We start from the raw sequence: 26,514 nt of genomic DNA, 5'->3' as shown, positions 1-26,514 counted from the left end.
GTGTTGGCATGAGAGTGTTTTGGCCACACAGCCCTCCCCACCACCTGGGTTTACCTCTCACCAGAACAAAATGTTGTAGTTTTCTTGCAAATGACAGCTCCCAGAGGGTCTGGGAACCCCATGGTCTACATGGTATTTGTGGGAGCTGCTGTGGGGGTGTCCTGGGACACAGGACAGCCTCTCCCTCCAAACACAGCCCCCAGAATTCAGGGCAGAGACATGGGAGGTCGTGCCTGGAGAGCACCTTGGGGTCACAGCAATTCATGGTGCAGTAAGGGGATGAGGGTGTATCCTGGATCCCTTTGTCCTCCAGAGAGTTCGGGAGTGTGCAGGGCTCCTGTGGGAGCACTCTGCGGGGCCAGCACACAAGGCCAGGCACCAAGGGCTTCCAGCAGTCTGTGGAGGGGCACAATGACTGGACAGTCACCCCCAGCTCAGAGCTGCTCGATGTCCCTTCTGCAACAACCTCCAGCTTTGCATGACCAACTTGGGGTGAGATGCAAGAATCTGGGAGCCATCCTGATCACCCTGCCTAGAAAATGTGGGGTGACTTTGACCTTTCTAGCCATCATAGTGGGGAGGACAAGCTCCTCTTTCCAGTCTGCTCTTCCCTGGTACTGGAGAAGCACCCACCCATTCCAGCACACTCCTGTTGCTGCCATTCCAGGCTAAACTTGCCAAACAATGGCTCTGGTGGCAATGCTCTTTATTTAACAGCTCATGCCAGAAGTTCTTGCCAAGGCCCCACATCCAGGAGCAGTGAGAATCCCCTGCCTCAGGAGGTCCCCTTGTCTCTGTGGGGACTCTCCTCCAGCATGGGGGTCATGCCCAGAAATCAGTGCAACCTTGGTACATCAATGGGGCTCATCCTGGGTGCAGATTGTGCCTTGGAGAGACCTAGGAGACCCAGAGCTGACCAAGTTGGAACAAATTGGCTCCCACATCCTTCCCCAGTCCCTCCTCCACCATCCCCATCCAGCCCAGCCCACTCAGATCAGGGCAGGCTGGAGCCTGAGCCCTCCAGGGAGCTGCTCTCCAAAGTCCCATAGCCATCGAGCTTCATCATGCCAATGAGATGGGCTGGGACAGAGAGGACAGAGCGGCGCGTGGCAAAGATGTGGCTGATCTCCATGAAGGTTTTGTTCTTGGTCTCAGGGATGACAAGGTAGACATACAGGGCCACCAGCAGGCAGACAGCACAGAAAACCAGGTAGCAAAAGGCACCAGCTGACATCTGGGGACAAGAGCAAGATGAAGCAGAGAGCCAGGCCCTCCCAAACTGGGCATGGCACGAGGCAGTGTCCCCTCCCGTCACCCTGCCCTGGGCTGGCTCTGTCCAGCACTGAGCTGAGCCAAGAGCCTGGGCATGTTGGGAGAGCAGCAGGGCTGTGTCTGTTCCCTCCATCTCCCAGGGCCCCTCTGAACTGGTACCTGCAAGAAGGGGAAGATGAAGCCGATGGTGAAGTTGCAGAGCCAGTTGAGAGAGCCCCCCACAATGTAGGCAGCCGGGCGGTGCGACTGCATGAAGAGCTCAGCTGTCATCAGGAAGGGGACACCGGCTGCAGGGGGAGGGGACAGTCAAGGGTGTGGGGGACAGGTTGACCCAAGTACCCCTGGGGTCAACAGGTTTTGCCACCTCAGTCCTGTGGCCTAAGGGCAGGAGCCCAGTGAGACTCATGGTTCAAACTGGTGGTGCTGGGAGAGCTGGAGGAGACAGGGAATGTGGTGGAAGAGTGTCCTACCCTTGGTCTCCCTTGGGATATGTCTTGGGGGGGTGGGTGATGTCCCCCTGACATACCACACTGGCACATGCTGAGTGCTCAGGCCAGTTCCCCAAGTTGCATGACTGGAAAGTTTCAGAATGAGTCAAAATAAAGGTGAAACATTTCATGTGGATCCTTGTTTTCTAAAAATGTTTCTAAATGCTGATATATTAAATCTCATAAAGATCACAGGCATAGAGAAACATCTTCCTGACACCCTCCATTATGCCCTTTCCAGATTCCCTTGATCAAAACATTTTAGAAAACTTTCTTTTGTCAATCAGTTTCTGTTGCCACTGTGGTTGATTCAGGAAGGAAAGAAGCAACAACTTTTCTGAGCATCAGAATCTCCCATAGCACACAGAAAAGCCATTTACCAACCTGCTTTTCCCATGTATAGTGAAAAAACCCAGAATGTATGGAAGTGGTTTCCCAAGCCAACTTGTAAGTGGTCTGAAAACTGGATACAGATTGTGGCTATTTCTTATAGAAGGACCTACTTTCTCCAGCCAAGTGTCACTGAGCCAGAAGTCCTGGATGCCAGGATTGTCCCTGTATTGGGGGGCAGGATCTGAGGTCCAGAGTACACTCCAAGACACACAGCAAACTAACAAAGGTATTGTATTTGATATGGTGACATGTCTGGGGTCCCAACTGTCTGTAACAGGGCTGGCTGGACCTCTTTATAAATGCAGGGGAAAGATGAATCAAAAAACAAGTGTGTGAAGTGAGGGAGGAGTGGAGCCCCTGATGGACTCTTACTCACAGCTTGCCCAGAACAGAGATATATATTTTTTTTTGTTTTAAAACTCCTATTCATCATTGTTTGTGAACAATGAGCCATTAAAATCCTAATTAAAGATGTAATTACAGTGAATAAAGTCTGGGCTGAGGATGAATTATAGATCTGTTAAGAGCTCTGCTAATACATCAACTGGGTAAACCAGTCCAGGTTTCACTCCTGGCTGTTGGAGCCTGTACTCAGGGCAGGATGATTCTCACCAGCTGCACTGAGATAGGAGTGGTGACACCTCCACAGAGGCCTGGAAAGCTTGCCAGGGCTTTCACTCTGCTTCCTCCTGGAGCATGGCCCAGCAGGAGGAGATAGAGCATGCCCTGGGGATGTGTGGGGCTGGAGGGGTTTGTGGTGGGGTTTCACTTGGAGGTACAGCATCATAAACCAGGGCCTGACCATGGGGACAGCACCAAGGCTCAGGTCCTGTCAGCTGCCTGCAAACCCCAGGGGTCTCCTGGAGCCCCCATTCCCACCCCATTGCTCCCCAGTCCCCCAGACCCACCTGGTCCCATGCAGAAGCCAGCGATGATGCCGACCACGCAGGCGACACTGACGTAGCGCATCCAGGGCAGGGCGGCCTGCGAGGGGACACCGGGCTGGGGATGCTGCTGGGGCTGGTCCTGAGCTTCCCCCAGCACCCCTGGGACACAGCTTGGTTTGGTGGTGGCTCTTGGGGACAGTGGCCACACGGGACACACTGGTGACATGCAGACAAGCAGGGGTGGTTTGGGGTAAAGCTGGTGAGGGTCAGCCTCAGCCGAGCCCAGCAGCTCGTGATGTTGCAGAGCCATGGAGCATCCTCAGGAACCAGACAGCAGGAGAAGGACCCTCCACCCGCCCTGGCACTTCACAGCTGCCTCCCTGGGAAAAACTTTTTCTCCAAAAAAAGCTACAAGAAGCAGCAGGATTTTTCTCATATGGATTTGTGTTTTCTTTTTTTGTTGTTGTTTTTCTTAGGGCTAAACTTACCTTCTCTTTAACTTTGAAGGGAAAACATGACTTGGAAGAGCCAGCTCACCTCTCATTTCCATGCATGTTCCTTCCCCCAGGATTCTACCCATTCCTCCACCACTGAGCCCCAGATTTTCCTGGGGGTGGCAGTGGCCAGGCCCTACCTGCAGCAGCAGGGAGATGGTGATGCCAGCCGAGCACACACCCATGGCACAGAAGCCGGTGATGATGAGGGGCCGCCGGCCCACCCTCTCAATTGTGAAGCACTGCCAGGAGAGAGCAGACACTGACAGGGTGTTGGGGAGCTCCAAGGTGCATGGGACCACCCCTGAACCTCAGATCCAGCTGAAGGTGGGAGGAAGCTCCCGGTGGCACCTGGGAATCAGGGCAACCCCAGCTCAGAGTTCCAGGGCTGGGGCTGGGGCATGGAAAGTGCCAGGGGTGAGCATGCATGGGTCAGGAGATGGGTCCCACAGAGCAGGGGTTAGGGTGCAGGGTTGGGGCTGGCTGGGGTGACCTGGAAGCCACACTGGCATCAGTGCCAGGTGGAGGTGCTGGGGCACAGGATGTTCGTGGGGCAGTGGGCAAAGCAGGGTGTGGGCAGGCAGCGCAGCAGCAGCGGGAGCAGGCAGGGTATTGACAGCAGAACAAATGCCTGTAATTTTATAACCAATCTCAGCATGTCCATCGGGGGCCATTTGTGGGGCTGCTCCCAAGCAATCTGGCTCTATGCTGGGCGACTGCCGGGGGGCTGGGACACCCCCACAGACAGGGAGGGGGGAAGGGGGTACCCTTCAGAGAGGCAGGGGACCCTCCCTCTGATCTGGATTGGGTTATAGGAGAGGGGAGCAGCCCCCCACTCATTCCCTGTTTTCTGGGAGCAGGCACCCCCATCCATCTCTGTAATTGTCAGGGAGTGGATTTAGTGCCGGGTGGCTTGGGCTGGCCCTGGGTGACACTTGCAGATGGGACAAGGGCCATAAATCTGCCTGGCCCAGTGCTAACTCTCCAGCTAAATGAGGGCTGGCTGGGGGGGCAGGGCTGCTAGCCTGGGGCCAGGCCAGTGCTTGGCTGGGGGCAGGGGGAAATGGGGACATGTGGCTCTGCTAACAGAGGGACAATGAAAGCAAGAGCCAGAAGGAACTTCTAGTTCCCTCCATCATCTCCAACCTGCTCTTTGCCTGCCATCTCTACCCAGCCTCCCTGCTACCCTAAAATTATCCCACCACTCCTAGGTGTGACTCCTAAATTGAACCCACCTCATCCCATCTCCCATCCCATCATTTCCATGCCAAATACTTTGCCCCCCAGAAAAGGAGCTTTGCTGTGGCACAGATAATATTTTGGGGTCCATTCTGTCCCCCCTGTTTGCTGGTGCTGGAAGCTGGCAAGAGGGCTGTGGCATGCAGGACCTGTGTCCATCTGTCTGTCCCTCACTCACCCCGATCAGCCCAGCAACAACCTCGATGGCGCCGGTGCCCATGGTGGTGTAGGGGATCTGGGACACGGGGATCCCGGCGTTCTCGAAGATGGTGTTGGTGTAAAACCAGATCTGCCGAGGAGGGGACACAGCATGAGCTGGGGGCTGGAGCCATGGGGCACTCGATGAAATGAGCTGCCAGGTCTCAGCTCAGTGTCTGCAGAGCCGTGTCCCGGGGCCAGGACCGTGCAGGGCTTACGGCATCGATCCCCGAGAGCTGCATGCCGGCGTTCACCACCACCACCGAGAGCGTCTGCCAGCGCACCGAGCGGTCCCGCAGCAGCTGCCAGACAGACACCATCTCCATGGAGGAGAGCGACCGCTGCTCCTCCTTCATCTCCTCAATCACATCCTGCACGTCGGGGGTCCCCAGGAATCGGTGCAGTGCTGTGGGGAGAGTGGGGCCATGGACACGTGTCCCCAGCACGGGGTGGATGCTCACAGGTACAGCACAGGGTAGGGGCTTGGCTCTACCCTGGCCCGTCCTTCCCAGCAGCCTCCCTATGGGGCTCAGCATCCTTGGGAAATGAGGAAAAGCCTCACACCACAGTGCTGGGCACCATGGAAATGCTGTGGCACAGCCAGGTGGGACAGAAGGGCTGAACCATCAGGACTGCAGTGGGCTGTCAGGTGTGGAAGAATGCCATGAGGATGAACCTTGCTCTTGGAAGACCCTGGAGAAGCACCCAGCACCTTCCGGAGCCAGTCTCCCCCAGGATATCCTCTCACCTTTGGTGGCCCCACAGACATCATTTCTCTCTATCAGCAGGTACCGAGGGCTCTCAGGGAAGCAGTGCAGCAGCAGGAGCTGGAGGGAGGCAGGAACAACCACCACTGACAGGAAAAGGGGCCAGAACCTGTCCTGAGAGGAGTTGAAATGGGATGTGTCATGGGGAGGGCAGAGCAGCGCCCAGCATGTGTGGGCTGGGGTACTGTGCTCACCTTGCCCAGCAGCTCTGGGAGGCCCAGGACCTGGGCAGAGAAAACCCCCAGGCAGATGAAGATGCTGGGCATGAGGCCCAGGAATCCCCGCAGGTTCTTGGGAGCGATTTCTCCCAGGTAGAGGGGCACCACACTGAGACAGATACCTGGGGGGCACAGAAGGGACTGGGATGGCAGAGGCAGTAGGGAGAAGGGTACCCAGCCAGACCCTTGGTCCATCTCCACCCATGCCCAGCATCATCCACAGTGAGGACCTCATGCCCTTGGAGGTGGCCCTGGCTGTACCGAGAACCCCTCCACAGAGCCTGTGGGGAATACAAAGCCTTCTCCATCCCTCTAGGAATGGCTGTAGAGGACTGAGCCGTGAGGAAAGGGCTGTGCACAGCCCAGGGAGCACCCACCTGAGTGCAGCCCCGTGATGGAGCGGCCGATGATCACCATCTCGGGGGATCCCAGCTCCCGGCTGAAGCCCATGAAGCCGCCGGCCAGGAGGACGAGGAGAGCACTGCGGCTCAGAGCACCATTCCTGGCAGGCACAAGCAGCAGGGCAGCTCCTCCAGCTCCATCCCACCTCCCAGCCACCCTGGCCCATGGGATGACACCCTTACCTGCCGTACTGCTCCACCAGCACCCCAACCAGCAAGGAGCCCACCAGCCCACCCAGGGCAAAGATGGAGACAGTCAGGGCGTAGAGGAGGGTCAGGGGGCCGGGGGCCAGCCCGTGTCCGTACCGCTGGGACCACGTGGCATTGTAGAAAGCCTTTATGTGCTGCAGGGCAGAGACACACAGGATGTGTTGGCAGAAAGGGGGAGACAAGGGAAGACAGGGTCTATAGGGACAATATCATGGGTTTGACAGCATTAAAGGAGATGCAGGGCAGAACATGTTTGGGGATGACTGGGATGTGCTGGTCTGGTTGCTCAGAAGGTCTCAGCACCTGAGATGAGCCACCTAAGGATGACTTAAAGATACTACAGACAGCACTCAAGCTGGAGCAGGGAGGTTGTGGCCAGCTTTGCAGGCCCTCCTTTCTCAGGGGACCAGTTTGGTGTACATGAACATGGACTCTGACGTCCCTCCCATGCTATTCCTCTCTGGGTGACTGCTCAAGGAAAATGCCAATGTGGGGCTTCTGGACAGCTGTTCCTCCACCATCCAAGGGAGGAATGCAGAGCCATTTTCCCTGCTCCTAGAGAGGTGTCCCATCTCTTACCTCTGCCGGTGAGTTCACCACAGCAAGGTTGTAGCCATAGAGCATGGAGGAGCCAAAGGATACCAGAAGGGTGACAGACAGCAGGGGGAAGGTGAGATGCTAGGAAAGAGGAGGAAGGATCAGCACAGCCCTGGCCAGCAGAGCTAGGAGCCAAGGTGTCATGAACTGCTCCTTTTCCAGTAGGGATGATCCTGGCCCAGAGCAAAGACCCAAATGCAATGGAATGTTGCGTTGAGCACTGCTTCCTGCCAGTGCCCAGCACCCAGCCCAGCTGATCCAGCTTCCTCGTGGCTGATCTTGTGGCCGTGGTGTGAGGCTTTTTGCCGTGGCAATGACCCAGCCTGGGTCACCTGGCACCTCTGCCCCCAGCTGGGAGGGGCAGCAGATGGAATGGGGCAGCTGGAGAAAGGAGGGACACCCAGCCCCTACCTCAATGGAGCAGCTGAGTAGTGCTGGCCCAACACCATTGAAAGGTCCCTATGGAAGGTGCCAGCCCACCCCAAAACACCTCCTAAACCCTCTCCCCCGTCCAACGCCTTTGTGTCCCGCTCCAGCTGCTGGGATTGCTCACTGCGAGGAACAGCCACCCTGCAGCTCTGACACAGCCCATCCCAGCATCGGGGTGCTCAGGGACATTCAGAGCCGCCCCAGCTGCAGGGACAGCCCTGGGTGCTGCACCCCGGAGCACTGAATGTCCCCGGAGCATTGGATGTCTGCGGACACGGGGTGAGCCTGCGTCCCAAGGAGCAGCCCCGCTCGCAGCTCCCACAGCCCGACCCTGCTCGCAGCACCGCCCGCACGGTAGCCGGATTCGTAGCACCCAGCAGCTCCCGGCTCACGCACAGCAAATCCCCCCTAATCCCATCAGGAATCCCAAGCCGGGAAAAAGGGGAGGGGGATGTCAGGCCGCGGGGTGTCAGGCCAGGGGCTAGAGGGGGACAGGGACACCGTAAGGCAGACGGGGATGGGATGGGCAGCCCTCCCGGGCCGCAAGGAGCTCACCCCAGCGATGTCCCCGCCGGGCCCTTTCCCGAGCGGCGGCGCGGGGCTGCAGGCGGAGCGCGGGGACGGAGGAGGAGGAGAGGGGGAGGAAGGTAGCCCCGGTCCTGCGGCCCGGCTGGTCTCTCCCATTTTTAGACAGGAGAAGGAGGGGGTGAGGGAAGGGAAGGCAGGGCAGGGCAGCCCGGGCGCCCTGGGGCTCATTGGAGGCTCCTGGGCGGCCGGAGGAGGAGTCCGGGAGCCTCTCCCCTCGCCGGGGGCAGGGGCAGCACCTCCGGGCTGCTCAGCCCCATCAGGGTTCAGGGCCCAGCCTGGGGGCAGCGGAACCACTGACGTGATGCTCTGCCACCACTGAGGACTCTCGCATGTCCCCTCTAAACCGGAGTGACCCCGGGAACCTTAAGTGGGGCAACATCACCGCGCCATCCCCAAGGCTGGCGGCGAAGGGACGGCCCCACATCGCCCGACACCCCGAGCACCTCCGGCCTCTCTCCCACCGTGGGGTAGATGTGCTCCATTCCCTGCACTCCGGAAAGCCTGGTAGCCGGACACGGAGGGACGCAGCCCCCAGCCCCGGAGAGGAGAGAATCAGCTCATGGCTGCTCAGAGGAATCCAATTTTGCTGCGGCCAGGAGCTGCCTCCCCTGCTGCTAATGAAGTGTCTTTAATTAGCAGCCTAATAGCAAGCTCTTAATTTGCCGAACAGCCAGTTGAAAGGATGGGGACCCCACTAAGCCACGGCTGGCAACAGCTCCAAGGGCTTAAAAGGGACAGGTCCCGACAGGCTGGCCCCACTCAGGACGGTTCTGCGGGGCCAGGAAAGTGGAGCAGAGCTGGGAAGAGCCACATGGGCACACCCAGGCCTGCCGTGCCAGCCCCAGCTGGGCTCTCTGGGGTGTGGGAGAGTCCAGGCACCACATTCTCCCATGGAGGATGTTCCAGCTCTGATCTCCTCCCTGCACATGAGCCTCCAGCTCTTCCTGAAGGCATCAGGCCCTCTACCCCAGCCACCAGCCTGTGCCAGCCTGCCAGTGTTCAGTTTTCCCAGTGCTGGTCCCTGCTCAAGGGTTGCTGTGTCTTGCCCAGACTCTGTTTCTCCACATCTGGATCAGGGCATCACCTTTACCTTTTTGCTGGGTGGCTGCAGAGACCTTGGTGACAGGGTCACAATGCAGGAGACCCACAGGAGCCAGAGTCCTTCTGGGGATAGTCGTGGCTCATCCCCAGAGCAGCAGGATGAAGATCCATTTTAATGGACTTAACCATGGGTGAGAAGACTCAGCAAGACAACATGCAGCCCGTGGGTCCCAGCCATGCCCAAAGCTCCTGCAGTGCTGCAGGGCAGCCCTAAACATGCCCAGGACTCACCCCAAGCCCTTACTAAGATGGGGCAAAGCAGCAAACTGGGACAGGATGATGAGCCAGGTCATGCTGTGTCCTGCAGCCATGCTCCAACTCTGGTCATTCATGTACATGGCTCATCTCTGGGAGCAGCACATAGAGGGTTAAATGTGTCCAGTGGTCTCTGGAAAGAGCACTGGAAAGAGGAAACAGCAGCAGCCATCTCTCACCCACCCTGGGACTCTCGTGGCAAGCACCTACCAAAAAACCCCCCTGGAACTCCCAGCTCCTCTGCACTGAGGGCCATACCGGTCCCCAAGCCCGTGCTCATCCCTGCAGCCACAGCCCCTCCTCCTGCCACACAGCCTGATGCTGGGGACCAAGCAGGGACATTCTCTGGACATAGCTCCAAGCCAGGGGCTGGCTGGTGCCTTGATTTAGGGAGTAAATATGGGTTATGGTCACTGGTTCCCAGCAGTGGCTGAGATGCTGGGAGCAGAGGCTTAGCAGCAGATGTAGAGGTGAGAAACTCGTGGTGGGGCAAGAAGGGGGAGGAGGAAAGCCTGGAGTGCCAATTAAGGATCACCAGGGGGCTGGGTTAATTGGAGACACTCCTGTGACCTGACCCGATGATAGTGGCACACGACAGACAAGGGCTGGTGAGAAACAGCCACTACTCTGAGCTGCAAGGGAGCTTGTCTCCACATTTTGCAGGCATTCCTCCCCTGCCTCCACACAAGGTATCCCTGGCTAAAATATTCCCAGTGTCTGGGAAAGTGGCTGTGAGCCCATAAACCACCCTGATCCCCACCCATCGTCACTCCCAGAGCTCCCGTTCCACTCTTGCCTCGCTGCAGCCCCAGACTCCAGACACAGCACTGGGGCTGTCCCTGTCCCAGCACTCCATGCCATGGGATGCTCATGCACCTCCTTTCCTCAAGGCATCTGACACTGCCTGAGGCTCACAGACACCCCTGAGAACCGGGAGAGGCAGAGCAGCAGGTGTAGCAGGTCCCAGCACACACCCTGCACAGAATGATGGCATTTGCTGAGGCCAGAGGGATGGAGAAGCAGCTGGGACACCTGAGGGCTTCCTCTGAGCTAACAGCTCCCCTCTGGAAGGTCTGTCCCGTTTTCCAAGATGAGACAGAAATCCCTTGGAAAGGATGTGGTTCCAGTGCTGGTTCTTGGGGTTTGCCCAGCAGCATCGTGTAGTCCAAAGTAGATAAATTCCACAAGGAAGCAATAAGCAGCTCATGCAAAGGCAAAGAGATGCATTGCTTGGCAGCCACTGACCCCTTTCCTTGTGCTGGAGGAGAGGGAACTCGGCAGGACAGGCAGGGTGGGCAGAGCTGCTCACAAACATCGGCCTGCTCCGAAGGTCAGAGCAGTTTGCCAGGGCTGCCCCTTCGGAATTGACACTGCAGAAACTGAGATGGTCTGGCAGCCTCCCCTGCTTTCTGCCCCTTGGGGGAGAAGCTTTCCTTGATCTGCCTTTGTAAAGGGCGCTTGGGGCATGGGAGTTCTGGATACATCAGCTGTGTGATGTTAACAGGGGCTCCAGTTCCTTCAAACCACAGTGGCCTCCATACTGAAGTCAGTGCTTTGCTTTCCTCAGTGACAGCTCAGGCTGCTGCCTTGTTGCACTGGAAAGCTCATCTGACTGTTCTCCATCTGCAGGCAGGCTATTTACCCGTTAAGGTGAGACCTTTCCAGCCCAGGCTTCCCTGGTCATATTCCTTACCTAACTTCAGTGGTGCCCAGCTGATCAGCCCCACAGTTCAGCAACTCTCTGTTGGTTTGGAGATTTCTAGCTGCTCCTACCAGTCAGGTACATGTCACCAAATAATTTTGGAGAAAAAGCTCAGGATGGGAAGATAACATGGATGTGAAAAAAGGAGTATCTCTCTTGGGATATAATTAATGTGTGTGTGAGCTCTTTTAGGGTAAAGCAAAGTGGCTGCTACTGACATGCACTTCTGGGCATGGATCAGCTGGCAGAGGGGTCAGATTGAGATCTCTGATGGTTGCAGCCCACTGCATGGGAGAGTGCAAGCAGCAGCTTATTTTCCCTCTCTCTTCTCCTCTAGCAGCCCTTCCTGGGTCATGGCCAGTGTGCATGGGCTGGCTGTGGAGCAACTTGAACACTTGGAAAAACACGGCTATCCAGAGCTCTCAAGACTAGAAGTGGCATCTTATTCCCATCTTATTCAAACATTGAGTCATTTCCACATCCTGGGCACTGACATGTGTGCCATTGCACAGGAAGTTGTGCCACACACTGCCTTGGAACAAAAGAGGCAGGATACTGCTGGAACCAGGCACAGCCCTTACTCCCAGGACAGCCAGCCAGCTCACCCACAGAAATCCACGGCAGCATCACAGCATATCTGCCTGCTCAGGGCCTTTTGTTTCCTTGGCCACACTGCCTTCTCTCCCGAGAGCTCATCATCCTCTTCAAACCACCAACTGCTAAACTCATCCTAAACAGTTATTGTAAGAATTACATTCTTTCTAGCCTAGCTAATCTAAACTGGCCAATTCTCCCTTTCCAAAAAGTACCTTACTATAATCTTGAAAGCATGTATATAAGACAACAATAAAAAACCACCAAACAAGAGATTTCATTTTAAAGCTGTAGGTTGATCAAACGCTGTTAATTTGAAGCTATGGCAAACATTACTTTCCTCCTTCATTTGAAGTGGAAATAAGGCACACATTTTTAAACAGAAAGGGTAATTAACCACTGAATCTATTTAAGATAAGCTGTTCATTCTTTTCCTGTGGAAATTTACAATTGAGATTGCTTTGCTTTCTCAAAGACTCTCTTTAGTACTTGAGTTTTTGGATTTCAGTCCAGATTTCCTAATAGTATTCCAGCTCATGCCCTTCAGGACACCACTGTCCTAGTCCTAGAAATCTGAAATAAAGACACTGATTCTCATCTTTAAACATCAAGGAGAAGGGGAAGGACTATCTAAGGAACATTTAGAGACAACCCACAAGGAGAACCTGTTTCTCATGGGAGGGGTGGTGTGTGTGTAGTTTGGGTACACACAGACACTGGGACTGTGTGTGTGGAAGGGGTCTCATTTTGTGTGCATGGAAGGGGTCTCATTTTTGTGTGTTAGCACTCACAGATTGTTAAAATCAAGCTGCATTCTGTGTTACAGACCAATCCAAAACAATGAAAGAAGCCTGTAACTGCAACTCCTCTTCCAAATCTGTTATTGGATGGGAGGAAATAGCAGAGACAGAGCAGAAAAGGTTAAAATGGTATAAATATATGTATGTAAAATATATATGTGTGCACACACATGTATGTATATTAACACCAAATCACTGCCAAATAAAGCACAGGGCTGCTGGGAACCCTGTCACAAGGGAAGATGGAGATTAGAAGTGACAAGAATCCTGCTCCCAGCACTTCAGAAAAAGCAGGAGCCTTCACAATCTCCAGTCCCCCGCTGGCTCCCAAGAATGGAGTCAGCAGGGAGAGAGATGTCGGGAGTGCAGGGGTTTGTTTGTTTTCTGACCACCCCTGGAGTCGGGATCTTAAAACTGCAGTGGCCTTTGTTTTAAAAGGGGCTGTTAAGTAAAATGGAAAGATCCAAGGCTGCTATCCAAGGAGCACTTTTAAGAGGAAGGTATTCTGAGGGCAAGGGTGCTTGTGTTCTGATTCGGGCGAGCAGTGAGCATGGCAGCATCCCCAGCCATGGAACTGCGTTGTGGTGCTGCGATATGTCAATTACTCACTCATTATTGAACAGCAGGATTCTGATTAGCTTATAAAACAAATTTGTGCTTCTCCTACCACGATCTTGCAACAGTACCCAGAAAAACACAAAGTCTTTATAGGTTCCCCCCACACTTTTTTAATGGGCAGGATGGCTTCAACTCTTCTCTATCAGTCACAGCCACTCTCTGGCTCACAGGGCAGACTCATCTGCCCCAGCCAGAGGCCATTAACTATGAATGGAGAGAGTGTTAATTAAAAAGTATGCTGTGGTTTTAGGAATAAGTGGTATTTTTCTGACTGCCAGGGCAGTTTTTTATGCTGCATTTGTCCATGAGCAGCAGCTCTGAGGTGAGACTGGCTACTGCAGATTCTATGTTCTGTGAAGCTGCATCCACCTCAGGCTCGGGGCAAAGCCGTCCACCTTTCGTACCCAGCTCTTCCAGGTGTTCACACTGCAGATGTTGTGTACAGTACATGTGTAGCAGAAGTGTGACTCACACACATGGGGCTCCAGGAAGATACAGGATTGGTAATTTGACAGTGTCTTCCCCCCCGAAAGGAAAACAGGAGAGATTCACAGCTTAATCTTTGTATTTAAGTTATTTTCTGAACAGTTAAAAAAAAAAAACAAAACAAAACAAACCACACTGTTACCATGATCCTAGCTCAAGTGAACATTAGTACATTAACTACACATCACCGTAACATAATCACAAAATTCAAAGCACTCATTACTTAAGAATCCAGATAACAAATATAGCAGAGTAACAAACAGAAAACTCTGGAGAAACCATGTTCTTTCTCACCTCTCCCACTTCCACAGCCACCCCAGCCTGAGCAGGCTGGAGTGATGCAGCACAGGCTGGCCTGGCAGGCATGCAGCTCTCCTAAATGCAGTGATGGAAAATGATGGGAAGAAATGGGACAATACACTTTGCTGGGGTCCACACTATTGTTCTGCCATGCTAAAACTGGGGCCAGGCTAAGCCCTGCAGTGCCTCGCATGATAAAGACACAGTAGTCAAAGCAAAGTTTTACACTCAAAAGCAGCTCCAGATTTTCACGCTGAATTGCCCAAAAATTTTCATAGGTAGCTCCTTGTAAAAGCCACTGCAAACAGCCCACTGCTGTGCCTCCTGCACGCAGAGTTTTGCTCAGATGTAAACCAGTGTTCCAGTGCCAGGAGGTTAAAACACTTTGCCTGTGAAGGCAAAAAACTGTTCATTATGCAGGTATGAGCACACTGCTCTGTGATGAAGACTTGTGTTTCATGCTGATTTTCTGGCCACTGGCTCCTGCTTGAGCAGAAATCAAGGTATTTCTTAGGATGATAGGCTATTAAAAAAAGGGACTTATTTAGGAGTTGCCTATAGTATCTAAAGGGCTTACTGCACATCCATGTACATCAGAATCCCTCTGATTCTGAGAGTATCATCTTAACATCCCGAAGGATCAACTAGTGTTGCCAGCTCACATGGGTTATCTGCTGGACAAGGTATGTGGAAGCCCAGCAGTCTTTGGGAACAAGCACAAAGTCATGGGAAGAGTCTTCTGACCAGTCAAAGGATTATCTATTCTGCCCGTGTGCCAATGCTCTCCCTGGCGATTTGCTCTGGGGATTTTGCCCAGTAGTTTGGCTGCACCTCATCTTTAAACAAAATGGGGCAAGGGGGAAGCCAAATGCTCCGTCTTGGCAGGCAGCCATTCCTCTCAACCCACTACTGGGATTTTGGAGAAGGAACACACCCAAGGGACCTGCTGCTTCCATTTCTGAATTAAAAGTGGGGGCAGAAAGACTGTAACCCCCTCATGCCAATCAATCCAGTAGGTATTTTCCAGCAGGATAGAGGAATTTCATATGGAGACCTCCTCTGAGGAGAGCTGGGTCACTTGCTGTTTTCCCCCCTCCTTCTGGGAAGCTACTACTTATCACTTTGGGGGGAACAGTAGGGCAAAGCTCAGCATGTCAAATGCATCATGCATGCCACTTGGAGACCCTGGCAAAGTTCATTCTTCTCTTGTAAAGTGTCATTTAGACCATCCCTTTCTCCTCATGTCTCCACTGCATCCTAAAAGGGACAAGTTCAACAGCTGGAGCCTTACTTGATCACCTCCTGATGACTTATGATCATGGAAAACCTCCATTTTTCCCAGCCAACTGCACAAGCTAAAAGATCTGTTTTCAGCACTGTCCCCTCTTTTGTAGAGATCCATCTCCATCCCCGCACATCCCTAGTTTTCAATGCTCAGGTCATCTCCTCCTTTTCCTCCCACAGTTAAGAGCAAGCCTGAAGTAGGAAGGCTGGACATTCCATCTCATTCTCTTCTCCAGCAAAGGAGAGCTGCTAGTATTTGTGGTTTATTAAATGGAAATACTGCCCTTTCCCAGTGAATTAAGGAATAATAAGCCACAAAAGGCAGATTTAAAATCATGTTAAAGGAATCTAACAAAGTCAGGCATGAGCCCAACCTAGAGAGGTGCTTCCCACTGGAGCTGGGATGCCAAAAAAACTCAGAAGCAAGCCTGGAGCTCTGCTCAGACTGAGGAAGGGACATGTGGAAGGGGCAGATACACATACCTGGAAGTGGAGAAATGTGCATGATACTCTCCAGCTTTTTCAGTGTTCAAAAAAAAATGAAGAAAAAGAGAAAAGGATCCTTTGGAGCAGGAGGTGGGTAGGTAGAGCATGGTGGTCCAAGTCAGCTTCCAGTTTAGAAACAAGTGTAAAGTATTTAGATGTTTCTCATGATCACAGACGTCTCAACTTGTCACCTGAATCCTTTCGCTCCAACAGTGGATGTGTCTGTCCTTGAATGTTAACAGGGAGCAGAGGGAGCTGCTCCAGAGGAGACATCTGTAGAAGTTATCTCACTGCAAACTCCTTCATGCCATTTTCTATTTGCATATTTGAAAGCAAGCTGTGTTCCTCTGAGGACGAGAAATATTTGAAGCCAAACTGTGCCCTGTTGCAGAGGAGTCACACGCAGGAGATGGTGTGGCCACAACAGATATTGTCCCACACCTCCAGTACTTTCCATCCCATAATCCAAGGTGGAAGGCTAACATGAGCTTCCTATTTGTGACGATCTCTAAGCAGCAGAGGTATTTAATTTCAAAGCAATGTGCAACACTTAAAGCCCATAGACACTTCCAGCCCTTTTTTATCTCCTTTCAGCAGGCATGTTCTAGTTATTTTCATTATAAACTCTGCAATTACTCCAATCTGGTTGAGGGATTATTCATCCTGTTCATGCTGAAACCTCTCTTTCACATGCACTCTTGCACACTCACACACACATGCACACATATCCTAAGGGAAGGGAGTTTGAAAAAGCCACTTTCTTCTGACATTGGGAGATCTACTTAGCAGATTGCTCCTCCCTGGGTGCACAATAAACACCACCAAATGTCAGGCTGTGGCAGTTTCAAGTTCAAGTTAGATCAGTTAACTTCAGTTTCCTTCTTAGCTATCAGAAAATTTGTACAACTTGGGGAGTGGGGTAGGAATCCTCACCCTTATGCAGTCCTATCTGAAGTACCTACACACAGTCCCTTCCTGAGGGTGACACACCTTTCTTACCACGTGCCAAAAATGGAATCCAGCAGTTGCTTGCTAAATGTACCTTAAAAGAGCTCTATACAGCAGAGTACAAAGTATGGTACCACTTGAAGACCCAACAGAATAGCAGCATAGAGCAGCATGGAGCAGCAGGACTATGACAACCAAGGACAAGTTGCAATGGTGGTGTCTCTTGTGTTTGGCCAGCCAGTCTGCCAGTTCTACCAAATTCAGTCAACCAGCAAAAACACAACACATCCTTGTAGGTGTTGACCACAAAGATGTAATTAAAATCTTAGGAAGTTCTTCAGCCTTCAGCAGCTGGAGTAACAGATCATTGTTTTCTACAGTAACAGAAATGGAAGACAGAGGATGACCAAACTGAGGAAAATTATCAAATCTTCACCCAAGGTCATATAAACCCCTGCTGATATGCAGCCATGCAGCAGACCTTGTAATACCTGAACTTAGAGGGACAGTGTTAAAATAGTATTAAGACTCAAAACTTGAATTCAACGAAGTTTGGGATGTGAATTTTGATTCTCTCTGCTCCCTTGCCACTTTGGCTTTGGGACTGCAGTATTCATGATATGTAGAGCTGCCTGAAAACAGCCGACTTGGACTTAAAAAGTAGTGCCAAAATTAGTTGTGGCTAAGCATTGTGACTCAGAACTTATTTATGACTCTGCAGCGGTAAGTCACTCTGTCAGTTACCTGAACAGAGCTGTTGACCTGTTTGACTCTTTTACAGTAATAGCTCAAACAGAAAACAGTGTCATCACATGCTCTGAGATGCTTGACACTGCTGCCCACATGCTTCAGGAAATGCACTAGGTACTCCCCAGGAACCAGCTTTGCTCTCCTCCCTAACTCCATTGCCTTCTTGTCTGTCTTAGCTGTCACCTAAATTATTCAAGCCCTCTGCACTGCTCTTTGGGAACTCTTGGACCAGCTCCTTGCTAGATTTCCCTGGTGGAAAAAGTGTATCCCAAGCAATTAGAAACAACGCAACAGCTTCCCCAGCAAAGTGAAGTTGATGAGAAAAGCTTATTAAAAAATCCCATCTGCCAAGTTCAGAGGGTATTAACAAAGCCAGTTTAAACCCCTCCAGCCCAGAGACAAAGGACTTTGATTTCCTACTGTGGGACTGCAACACCCCACTAAAGCAGTGGAGATTTTTCCAGACCTAGAGCAGAAGATCTAGACCTAAACCTGGAATGGCCAGGGGCTGATTTACAAAGTCATTTCTGATCTAAATGCAGGCCAGCTGCAATTTGTTCCAGCTCTGTGAAGAGAGCTGTTTACCCCCAGACCTCTGTCTAGTTCAGAGACATGCAGAATTGTTTCTCATGTACCTACTCTTCAGGGCTATTTCTGTCTTCTAAACAATGACAATTTGCAGAATTCTCAGCCAGAAAGCAAAGACCCATCTCAGCTATCAGCAAAAGGACTAATCAGCCTGTGTCCCCAAACCGCAATGCAGTACATAGGTTAGAGAAGTGGATCAAAAACTCCTCAATCCCTACTAGCAAAGCCAGTCCCAGAAATGCTGCAGAACTGGCCTGGAGTCATTGCTAAATGCAATGATTGTTCTCATGGCCACACTCATTTTACTCGACCACCATCTCCAGGGTGTGCATTTGCTCATTCAAGTGAGGCAAAGTCTTACTGTCAGGGCCAGAATGTTTGTGTTAGTGTCTCCACTGTAAGGTGGCTCTTGAGAGCTCCACAAGGTTTTTAACAGCTCCCTCTTCTAATACCCAGCTACAGCCTCTCTGAGGGGAGAAGGAATGGAAAGATAGGAGCTTGTCCAGCTTCCTTTCTCAGCCCAGCCTCAAACGTTTTCCAATTTACAGAATGATTCATAAGCCATCAGTAACATACTGTCCTCACGGAGAACAGCAGCAGAAAGGTGGTACAGACAATCCCTTTGCTAGTGAAATACTGTCCTGGGCCAACAGTTCACGTAGGGTGGGGGTGGACAGGATCTCAGCCCCAGTCCATCATGCTTGGGACTTAGGCGGGACAGAGTTTAACTTTTCATTGACGAGCATTCCCCAGCCAAGCAGATGTTAAGGGGAGACTACAATACACATCCAGCTTCCAAAGGGTTAGCATAGCAGGCAGGAGAGGAAAAAGATGGATTTGGCTCATAATAGTCAAATTTCAAGGGTCCTCTCTCCATAAAAAATAAGTCTGCAGTCAGAACAGCCAAAAGCCACAGGGAAGCTGGGATTGGGGGATGATGGCCTGGCTGTTATAAGTGTTTCTGCTGCTCTTCAGAGCTGAATGCTTTTTCAAAGGCCTAGCAATGGATATTGATTTTGGCCTGAGAGTAGCAGCCTCCTCCCCACCCACCCTCCCACCCACCCTGAAGTGACTCTCAGCAGGATGCACTGTGGCTGTAAGTCTTCTGCTTAACAGCAAAGCAACGCATTCTGGCGACATCTTAAATATATTCATAGGACATTGGTGACTGGGCTTGGAGGGGAACCAAACGGAGTAAAGGGAAGAGTGAACATGAAGAGGGGAATGAGGGAAGAAAGGGATGGGAAGGTTTAAAAATGTTAGCTGTTCATGAAAGATAAAAGTCATCTTCTGATATAGCAGCACTTTAGCAGTCAGCCGCGCTGAGTAGACCCTGTCTGAGATCAACCGCATGCCAACTTTGTTCCAGAAACAAGTCTGAGAGCCTCTCTCTTCAGCAAGTATTGGTTATGTGGATAGTTCTTTTGTCCTGGCATTTAAATACTGCAGCTTAAATGAGTCCTGGGGGAGAAAAAACAGAACAAACCAAACAAACCCCATTCATACTAAGCCTTTTAATGATTTAAAATAACATCTGATTGACCAGAGTGTTTGAGAAATCAAGATCTGACAGGTCCAGAGCATCACTGTACAGTTACCAAACAGGATACAGGATGTGGCCCATGACAGAGCACTTTCATGGGAAAATGTCACTGTGGACACCCCTTTGCAGAAGCCTGTCAGCTCTTCTGCCATTCTTTGCTCTTATACTGCTATTAACAGTAATTGTGCATGTATCCACCCACGCAGGCAATCATGTTATCCCACTTCACTCATATGCATTAAATTCACTCTACAACTGACCCAAACATATGAAACATTTTGTCCTCCCCACACTGTGCTGGCCAAGACAAAAGGTGATGAGCAAACCAACCAGGCTCTGATATGAATAATTTAACATCCATGGTATGTGAGAGAGAACAAGGGCTGGGCCCTATCAATAAATTATTCTGCACATTGATGCATCTTGATTTAATTTGCCTCGGCTTGTGCTTGTGCCTCAGTGTCTCCTCCCCTAGCCAAACTGTAATCTTGAATCAGCTTGCTGCAGAGTGAGGAGAATGGTCATCACTTCAGAGGGAGGTTCTTGGCAAAACCCTCCAGCCTGGTGACAACTGCCCAGGGTCAGGCCATCTGCATCCTCTTGTTAGGCAGCAGCTGCTCTACTCGCTCTGCAGAAACTCTTCTTCCTTCTGGATAGCAGTGTATCTGATTTAATTATTGATGATGATGGACAAAGGAGGAGGAGTTCTTCAGGGGGAGTCACAGGCACCACATGTCACAAATCCTAAAATAAAGTCCCTATCTAAGGTACCAGAATAATTCCTGTCCTTTTACAGGACACTGTAATTACTGTATAAACAAGATGACAAATACTGATAGACCCAGCCAGTTATGCAAGCAGCAGGCTCACCCTACATCCAGTGTCACCTTTGAACCTCACCTTATTTTTTAAAGTTTTTTTTATTTTTTTTACCTGTGCGAGTGTGAGGTACAGTGTAGTGTTATTTATCTGGAGATGTAGGTGTATGTTCTGGACGGGGAACGAGTGGATTCTGCCTGGGCAGCTGGGTCATTCAGAAAATCCCAGATGAGGATGGTGTCATCATGTGAGCTGCTGACGATCTGGAACTCATCAAACTGAAGTCGAAAGACTCTTCCAGAATGCTCCTGAAATGCCAGTGGGAGACACAGCATGTTACTTTGCAAACTAACTGCCATCTGGGATGGAGCAGGGAAGATGAACTTGGGTTTGATTTTAGTGTTACATCAATTTGTCAGTAAACTCCACATGACACACTGTGCATCACCATCCCAGAGCATAAATTACACCCTCTCTCAAGGAAAAGGATTTGCCATATCTGAGTACTTGACTTGCAGGAAGTTCATACTACATTTGTCCCACTACTCCTTAAATCCTGATATTAGACACACACTGTGCAGAATGAACCAAACTCCCTCCCCACATAATTCTGGTGAGGCTGACACGTGCACTGTCTTCCTTATTCCATGGCAAAACTCCTTCCTGAAATTGCAGCATTCCCAGGTACAGCAGGTAACAGGGTAAGAAATGAGAACTTGCATTCACGACTTGGCATCATTGCCACTGCTGAAGAGGGAACAGCTTAACACTGGACACCGAGAAGCCTGTTGTAAAGTCCAGTGACACAGCAGTAATTCCTCCTAAGCAGTTCTAAAAATATGATCTAGAAAGGGCATTCTTTACAGGCAGTTTGCATTCTGCTCTGAGGCTGAGTGGAAATGGCATGACGATTTGGCAAGAGTTCAGACCATAATTAACAGGAGGCAATGGCAAGATCCTGGATATCACAGAGCAAATTCACTCTGCTTTCCCTTGTGTGTTGCCTATTTTCTCTTGGTGCTCATGATACTCCAAGAGCAGTGGCCTCCTCCTTGGTCATCAGGGAACAGAAACTGAGCAGTGATGGTGAGCCTTATTCTTCCATGAACACACATTTCTCTTTAGTGCTCACATATCGTAAGGGGTTTCTGAGGGTCAGGAAAAAAACACGGTTTAAAATAATTTAATACTGAAACTACAGGTTTATCAAACATTTAGGCAAAAGAGAATTGCTAGTTACTAAAGGGGAAGTCTTTGTCTTCAAAAGACTAGAAAAATACAAAAATAAGCTCAGTTTATAGAGAACAACTGCTGCTTTAAAGTGAATTTACAAATCTTTAAATCAAAATTATCTAAAAATAAATGCACATGTAAGCCAGATTCTAAGAGAAATTTTTTAGAATTTCTAGTCAATGGAACCTTTTAGATCTTTTAACTGTAACTTCAGTTTGTCTTATAAACACCTTACGAATTTCTGTCTTCCCACCTATTCTTAAGGGAAGTATTTTTCCAGATTTTATGTTATAGCAGTAAGGAAGTTCTTCGAAAAAGTATCATTGCAACAGTCAGATCCACTGATGGATTACTCACAGAGATGGGGAAAGGAGGGAGGGGGAGAGAGAGAGGGAGCGAGGGAAAGAGAGAGAGAGACTTTCAAAAGTTTTGATCCTAGTTACTGTGGGCTGCCCTACCTGGACTGTTTGTCATAAGGAAAGCTGAACTGTGAGCTTATTCTGTTCATGGAAAGCTTCTGTCAAATTCATGTGGCCACTGTTCCAGCTAACGGAAGACAAAACTGGAAGGGACCTGGCATGCAGCGAACATTTGTTATCTGTGCACTTTCCTCCTACTGTTTGAAAATTGAACACAAGCAGCAGGAGACTCATGATGTTCATTGTGCAGCCAGGTTTAATTTTGGAGGACGAGGGAAGAAGAAAAAAACACCAAAGCATGGGTAAGCGGGTATAAGGACACCCTGTTGTCATAAAAGTCCTAAAAGCACCACAACAGCTTCCTCTGCTCCCCACCCTGCTTTTGGCCCCCTCCATTGCTATCAAACAGGGATTTATGAGTATCCATGTGTTGAGATTCCTACAGTGTTTCCATCCCACTGCTTCTGATTTATAATATAATTAGCTGGGGCACTTTGGCTGTCCACTGCTGGAAAATGCAGAGGAATCACACTGGTTAAATTAAGTCTACAGGTTACTAGGCACACATTTGTCTCAGACTGGAGCAGAAACACTACTAATACCAAGCTTAAGTCTTAGACTCCCAGGATATGAGCTCATGGGCAGAGTTGTTCCATAGCTTGGAACTGGGTGACCAATGACAAAGGGTTTTTCTGGATTTCAGCCATGAAACTATTTGCACTTCTATTTGGCTAACAAGAAGGTTTTTCAACATACCACCTGTGGGCATCCAAAGCTCTCATGGACTCTAATCCAGTAGCTGATGGTCCAAATACATGATTGGAAAAGGCTTAATGATCTTACTACCTGTCAGCTGAGTCCCAGTAACCTCACAGCCTGCACCAAATGTGATGTAAAGTACTTCAATGAAATCTATAACAGGAGCAATTCAGGTGGCTGATGAGTGTGCAGAAGGTCAGCCAGCACAGCTCAGTTGGTGAGAAGTAACCACACTTTTAGAGAATCAGACAGCCTTGGTACGATCCTGTTTAAAGCACAGACTACAGTCACGTGCCCCAGCAGGAAAAGGTGTAACATATACCAATCAAAACACTGCCCGAACACTTTCAACCTAAGAAATAAAAATATATAGTACTTATTTTTCAATGAGATTTTGGTACTGGTTGAAATCTTGCTTTATCCCCAGCAACAGTGCTGTTTTTTTGGGTTGAATGTGGTAGAGGAAAACTCATAGGAACCACTCCAAGCCTTAGCTGTCCCAGCATTTTTCTCAAAACCTTCCCACATTACTGTAAGAGCCTTATTAAACATGACTGTGAATGTTGTTAGAACTCACATAATGACATTTTAATCACACCATCATTGACCTGCACTAGAAACCAGTGGACAGTATGAAAAGTGTAGCTGCTGTTTAAGCATAAAAGGCAATTTCACTGTTTCAGTCCTTACTTGTTTTTTCTTTGAACACCCAAAAGGCAGTTAAAAGCAATCCCAAGAGTGTTTTTGTTCCTATTCCTCAAATTTGGAATGTGGTATTTTCAAGAAATTTTATGCCAACAATTCAGAGAACTTACCTACATCATAAGGTACACACAGATTAATGTAAACCCACTAGCATATGGACTCCAAGGATGAGTCAACAATCGGATTCAGTTGTTAACTTCAAACCACAGACTAAAACTGTTGAAAAGTCCAGAGTAGAATGAAAAGCCCAGAGACTAACTTTTAATGCTTGTAATTAATAGCTTGCAAAATTGAAAGAAGTTGGACACCCAAAAAAGCCAGACCCCTAGAAATTATTTCAAGATCCTGCAGACCAGGGCTAAACTGACTTGAGTTTTCACAACTCAAGACAGCTCTGAACAAGTTCTTCAATACCTCTATCTAAAGCTCTTACCACAAGGGTTCGCAAGCAGAGGGTCCCTGCTGGAGCACGGGGATCCAAAGCAGCCACAAGATCCCACACTTTAATTTTCCTAGTGGTGAAAAAATAGACAAATGCCATGTCTCTGTTAAAGAGAAAAGAGCAAGTACTCACAGAAAAAAACCGCCAAAACTGTTAGTACAACTTAGCTAATAGACCAGTTAAAGGAAAATTACAGCAATCCTTCTGCTCTTGAGACCTGGTTCTTGCATTTCCCCTTTTGTAAAGCTTATATAACTTAATGGGAGGTTAAAATAGGCTGTCAACAAAGTAAAACACATAAAAAGAGGTGGTAATAACTAACAGAAACACATGGGAGTGCAGACAACTAGTCTGTAATGGCAAATGGTCCTGCAGACAATCACAGATGAGAAAGATCGTTCTTACAAGGGGTTGGGCTGGAAGAAGTTTCAGGTTGAGCCAGTCAGATATTCTTACAAGTACAAGAACTGGACCACACACATCAAATCACATGGACTTATTTCAAAAGAATGAAAGCTATGCTCTGTAGCATGGTCCTCATTTACCAGCCATGAACAGGTCCTCTTAGTATGACAGACAGAGAGGCTGATATTTATAGAGGAGACACACAAAGTGGGATGGGAGACACTGAGACAGAAGATGCAAAGCATTGACTGCACTGATAACCTCACCCATCATATGCCCCACTGACTATCCTCTTGTTATCAAAGCGTATGCATCTCACCAACTCTTCATGGCCTTCCAGTACTCGTAAACATGCCCCACACTCAATATCCCACAGCCTGGAAGAGAGTACAAAGAAGCATTAAGAATTTTTTAATACCTTAGCATTGCAATGAAACCTTTGGTCTTTGCTTGTAGTTAAAGGAAACTTGGAAATAAAGATTATGATGGAACAACAAGGAAGAAACAAATTGCACTCATCACTCCTTTTCCCACAGTTAAATGGATACATGATTTTCCACATGACCTTATGATGTAAGAGTAACACATAGGAGATGAGTCACAAACCAGTTGTGTCTAGTATCTACTGCTCTAGTAACACAGGATATCTCCCAGTTATCTTCACAGTGAGCCTCACATTATTTTGATAAGGTTCATTGTTCATAAAAGTGTCCTGCCTTGGTTTTAAGATATTAAGAGAGGGACACTTACCAATCCCCTTGGCAGCTTGTTTCAATTGATATGATCACCTTCACAGGCATGAGCCCCTTTCTGTTAACCTACATGCTCATTTCTGATTTGAAGACTACCATCAGACAAATTAAGTTATCAATACGTTGTATCAATAAGTTGTGAGAGGTACAAGAATTAACAAGACCTTTTCCATTGTCATTTCTGCTGGTATGTTTAACCTGTAATCCAGGCACCTTATGCATAAACTAAAATAGATACTCTGTGTTTATTATTTTGAAATGCATTTTTTTCTTACTCTCAAATAACTCTTGTGCTCAAAGTGAACTATTTCTAATAATACTGTATTTTTAAAAAGTTCTGGCACCCAAACCAATACACAGTAAGAGGCCCAGCAACACATTATTCTCTCAATTGTTACTATCCCAGAGTTTCAGCTTTTGTGATGGATTTTCAGCATGGAGAATAAATTAAAATACATAATTTTACACTTGCACACTACCTTGAAAAATAGTGAAACGCTTCAAACAGTTATGAAGTAAGTCTGTTTTCCATACTTTTGCCAGCTCTTTGACATGACTCCCAATTACCATGGATAAAGAAAGATTATTTGCCTACAAGAACTGAAGTTCTTTGACATGTATTGTGTTCCATCTTAGGCTGAGATGTGCTCTGCTCATACAGCAATCTTGTAATAGCAATATCTGCGCTGACTCCCTGACATATAGCAGAAAGAAAGCAATCACAAATGTTCTCAAATGCTCATTCAATAAGTGCTCTGACTGGCATCAACTTCACAGTAGTGAGAAATATGGGGGGTTTGTGAAATTTCTCTGGGTGACACATCTTGAAGCAGCACAGCTGCTGAGAGGTCAGGTCACTTTTGCTTGAGAGACAAAGAAAGAGATAAACCATCCCCACATGTTTTATTCCTGAGGTTCCTCAGGGAATTATCCAGATCCAGTTGATGTGTGCCCAAGGCTGGTGGATGATTGCAGCTGTCTTGCTACAATAAGTTGCTCTCACTTTGGACAACAGAGGAACGAACAGAACGCTTTTGTCACTGTAGAACTGCGAAAGGATATGTCTATGCACATGTTTGAAGCCAACAAGGAGCACAAAGTCATTCTTCAATCTGTGAAGTTGATCTTTCAGGAATCTGTGAAGGGCCCAACAGTTTTCACTTGAGTACAGCACAGCAGTCAAGGTCAGAGCAAGCAACTCCATGGCAAAGGTCAGCCAAAGGCACTCTGGCTGGTCAGAGAGCATTATGTCTCTCAAGGACTGTAAACAGGATGGACAATGCCAGAGATTAACTGGTGCAGAAAGGTTTGAAGAGCAGTCTTATGCCAGGAACTTTTGTGCCA

General features: G+C 49.4%; 2 protein-coding genes across 8 annotated transcripts in view; both read right to left on the bottom strand.

Annotated features, from left to right (window-relative positions):
- Positions 1-224: 224 nt before the first annotated feature.
- LOC116999389 (solute carrier family 2, facilitated glucose transporter member 9-like) lies at positions 225-8,663 on the bottom strand. Its single transcript, XM_033066030.1, has 13 exons — positions 8,564-8,663; positions 8,149-8,456; positions 7,147-7,245; positions 6,541-6,701; positions 6,334-6,458; positions 5,933-6,078; positions 5,720-5,852; positions 5,190-5,377; positions 4,952-5,062; positions 3,675-3,776; positions 3,062-3,137; positions 1,432-1,559; positions 225-1,234 (listed from the first exon to the last, which is right to left on the bottom strand). The coding sequence occupies exons 1-13, from the start codon at positions 8,661-8,663 to the stop codon at positions 995-997; spliced, it is 1,917 nt and encodes a 638-aa protein (XP_032921921.1). The 3' UTR covers positions 225-994.
- Positions 8,664-19,528: 10,865 nt separating this feature from the next.
- Positions 19,529-26,514, bottom strand: part of BTRC (beta-transducin repeat containing E3 ubiquitin protein ligase) — a 112,438-nt gene continuing 105,452 nt past the window's right edge. For 6 of the 7 annotated variants that reach the window (XM_033065607.1, XM_033065610.1, XM_033065611.1 and 3 more), the window contains 4 exons: positions 24,685-24,795; positions 24,005-24,083; positions 20,570-20,763; positions 19,529-19,554 (listed from right to left, as the gene is read on the bottom strand). In XM_033065607.1, the coding sequence (XP_032921498.1) occupies positions 20,602-20,763; positions 24,005-24,083; positions 24,685-24,795 (352 nt within the window). In that variant the 3' untranslated portion in view covers positions 19,529-19,554; positions 20,570-20,601. Of the gene's footprint in view, positions 19,555-19,592; positions 20,381-20,569; positions 20,764-24,004; positions 24,084-24,684; positions 24,796-26,514 lie in introns of those variants that run through there. The other variant, XM_033065608.1, reaches the window with a different exon arrangement.

The sequence above is a fragment of the Catharus ustulatus genome, chromosome 8, assembly GCF_009819885.2.
Source record: "Catharus ustulatus isolate bCatUst1 chromosome 8, bCatUst1.pri.v2, whole genome shotgun sequence".
Classification (NCBI taxonomy): domain Eukaryota; kingdom Metazoa; phylum Chordata; class Aves; order Passeriformes; family Turdidae; genus Catharus; species Catharus ustulatus.
This window is presented reverse-complemented; position numbering and strand designations above follow the sequence as displayed.

What these genes read in the sequence shown, in the direction of transcription:
- LOC116999389 (XM_033066030.1), bottom strand. Translation starts at nt 8,663, where the DNA reads ATGGAGCACATCTACCCCACGGTGGGAGAGAGGCCGGAGGTGCTCGGG. An exon ending in CTGGTGGAGCAGTACGGCAG is followed by an intron (nt 6,459 to 6,540) that starts GTAAGGGTGTCA and finishes TGTGCCTGCCAG; the next exon opens with GAATGGTGCTCTGAGCCGCA. An exon ending in AGCTCTCGGGGATCGATGCC is followed by an intron (nt 5,063 to 5,189) that starts GTAAGCCCTGCA and finishes CCTCCTCGGCAG; the next exon opens with ATCTGGTTTTACACCAACAC.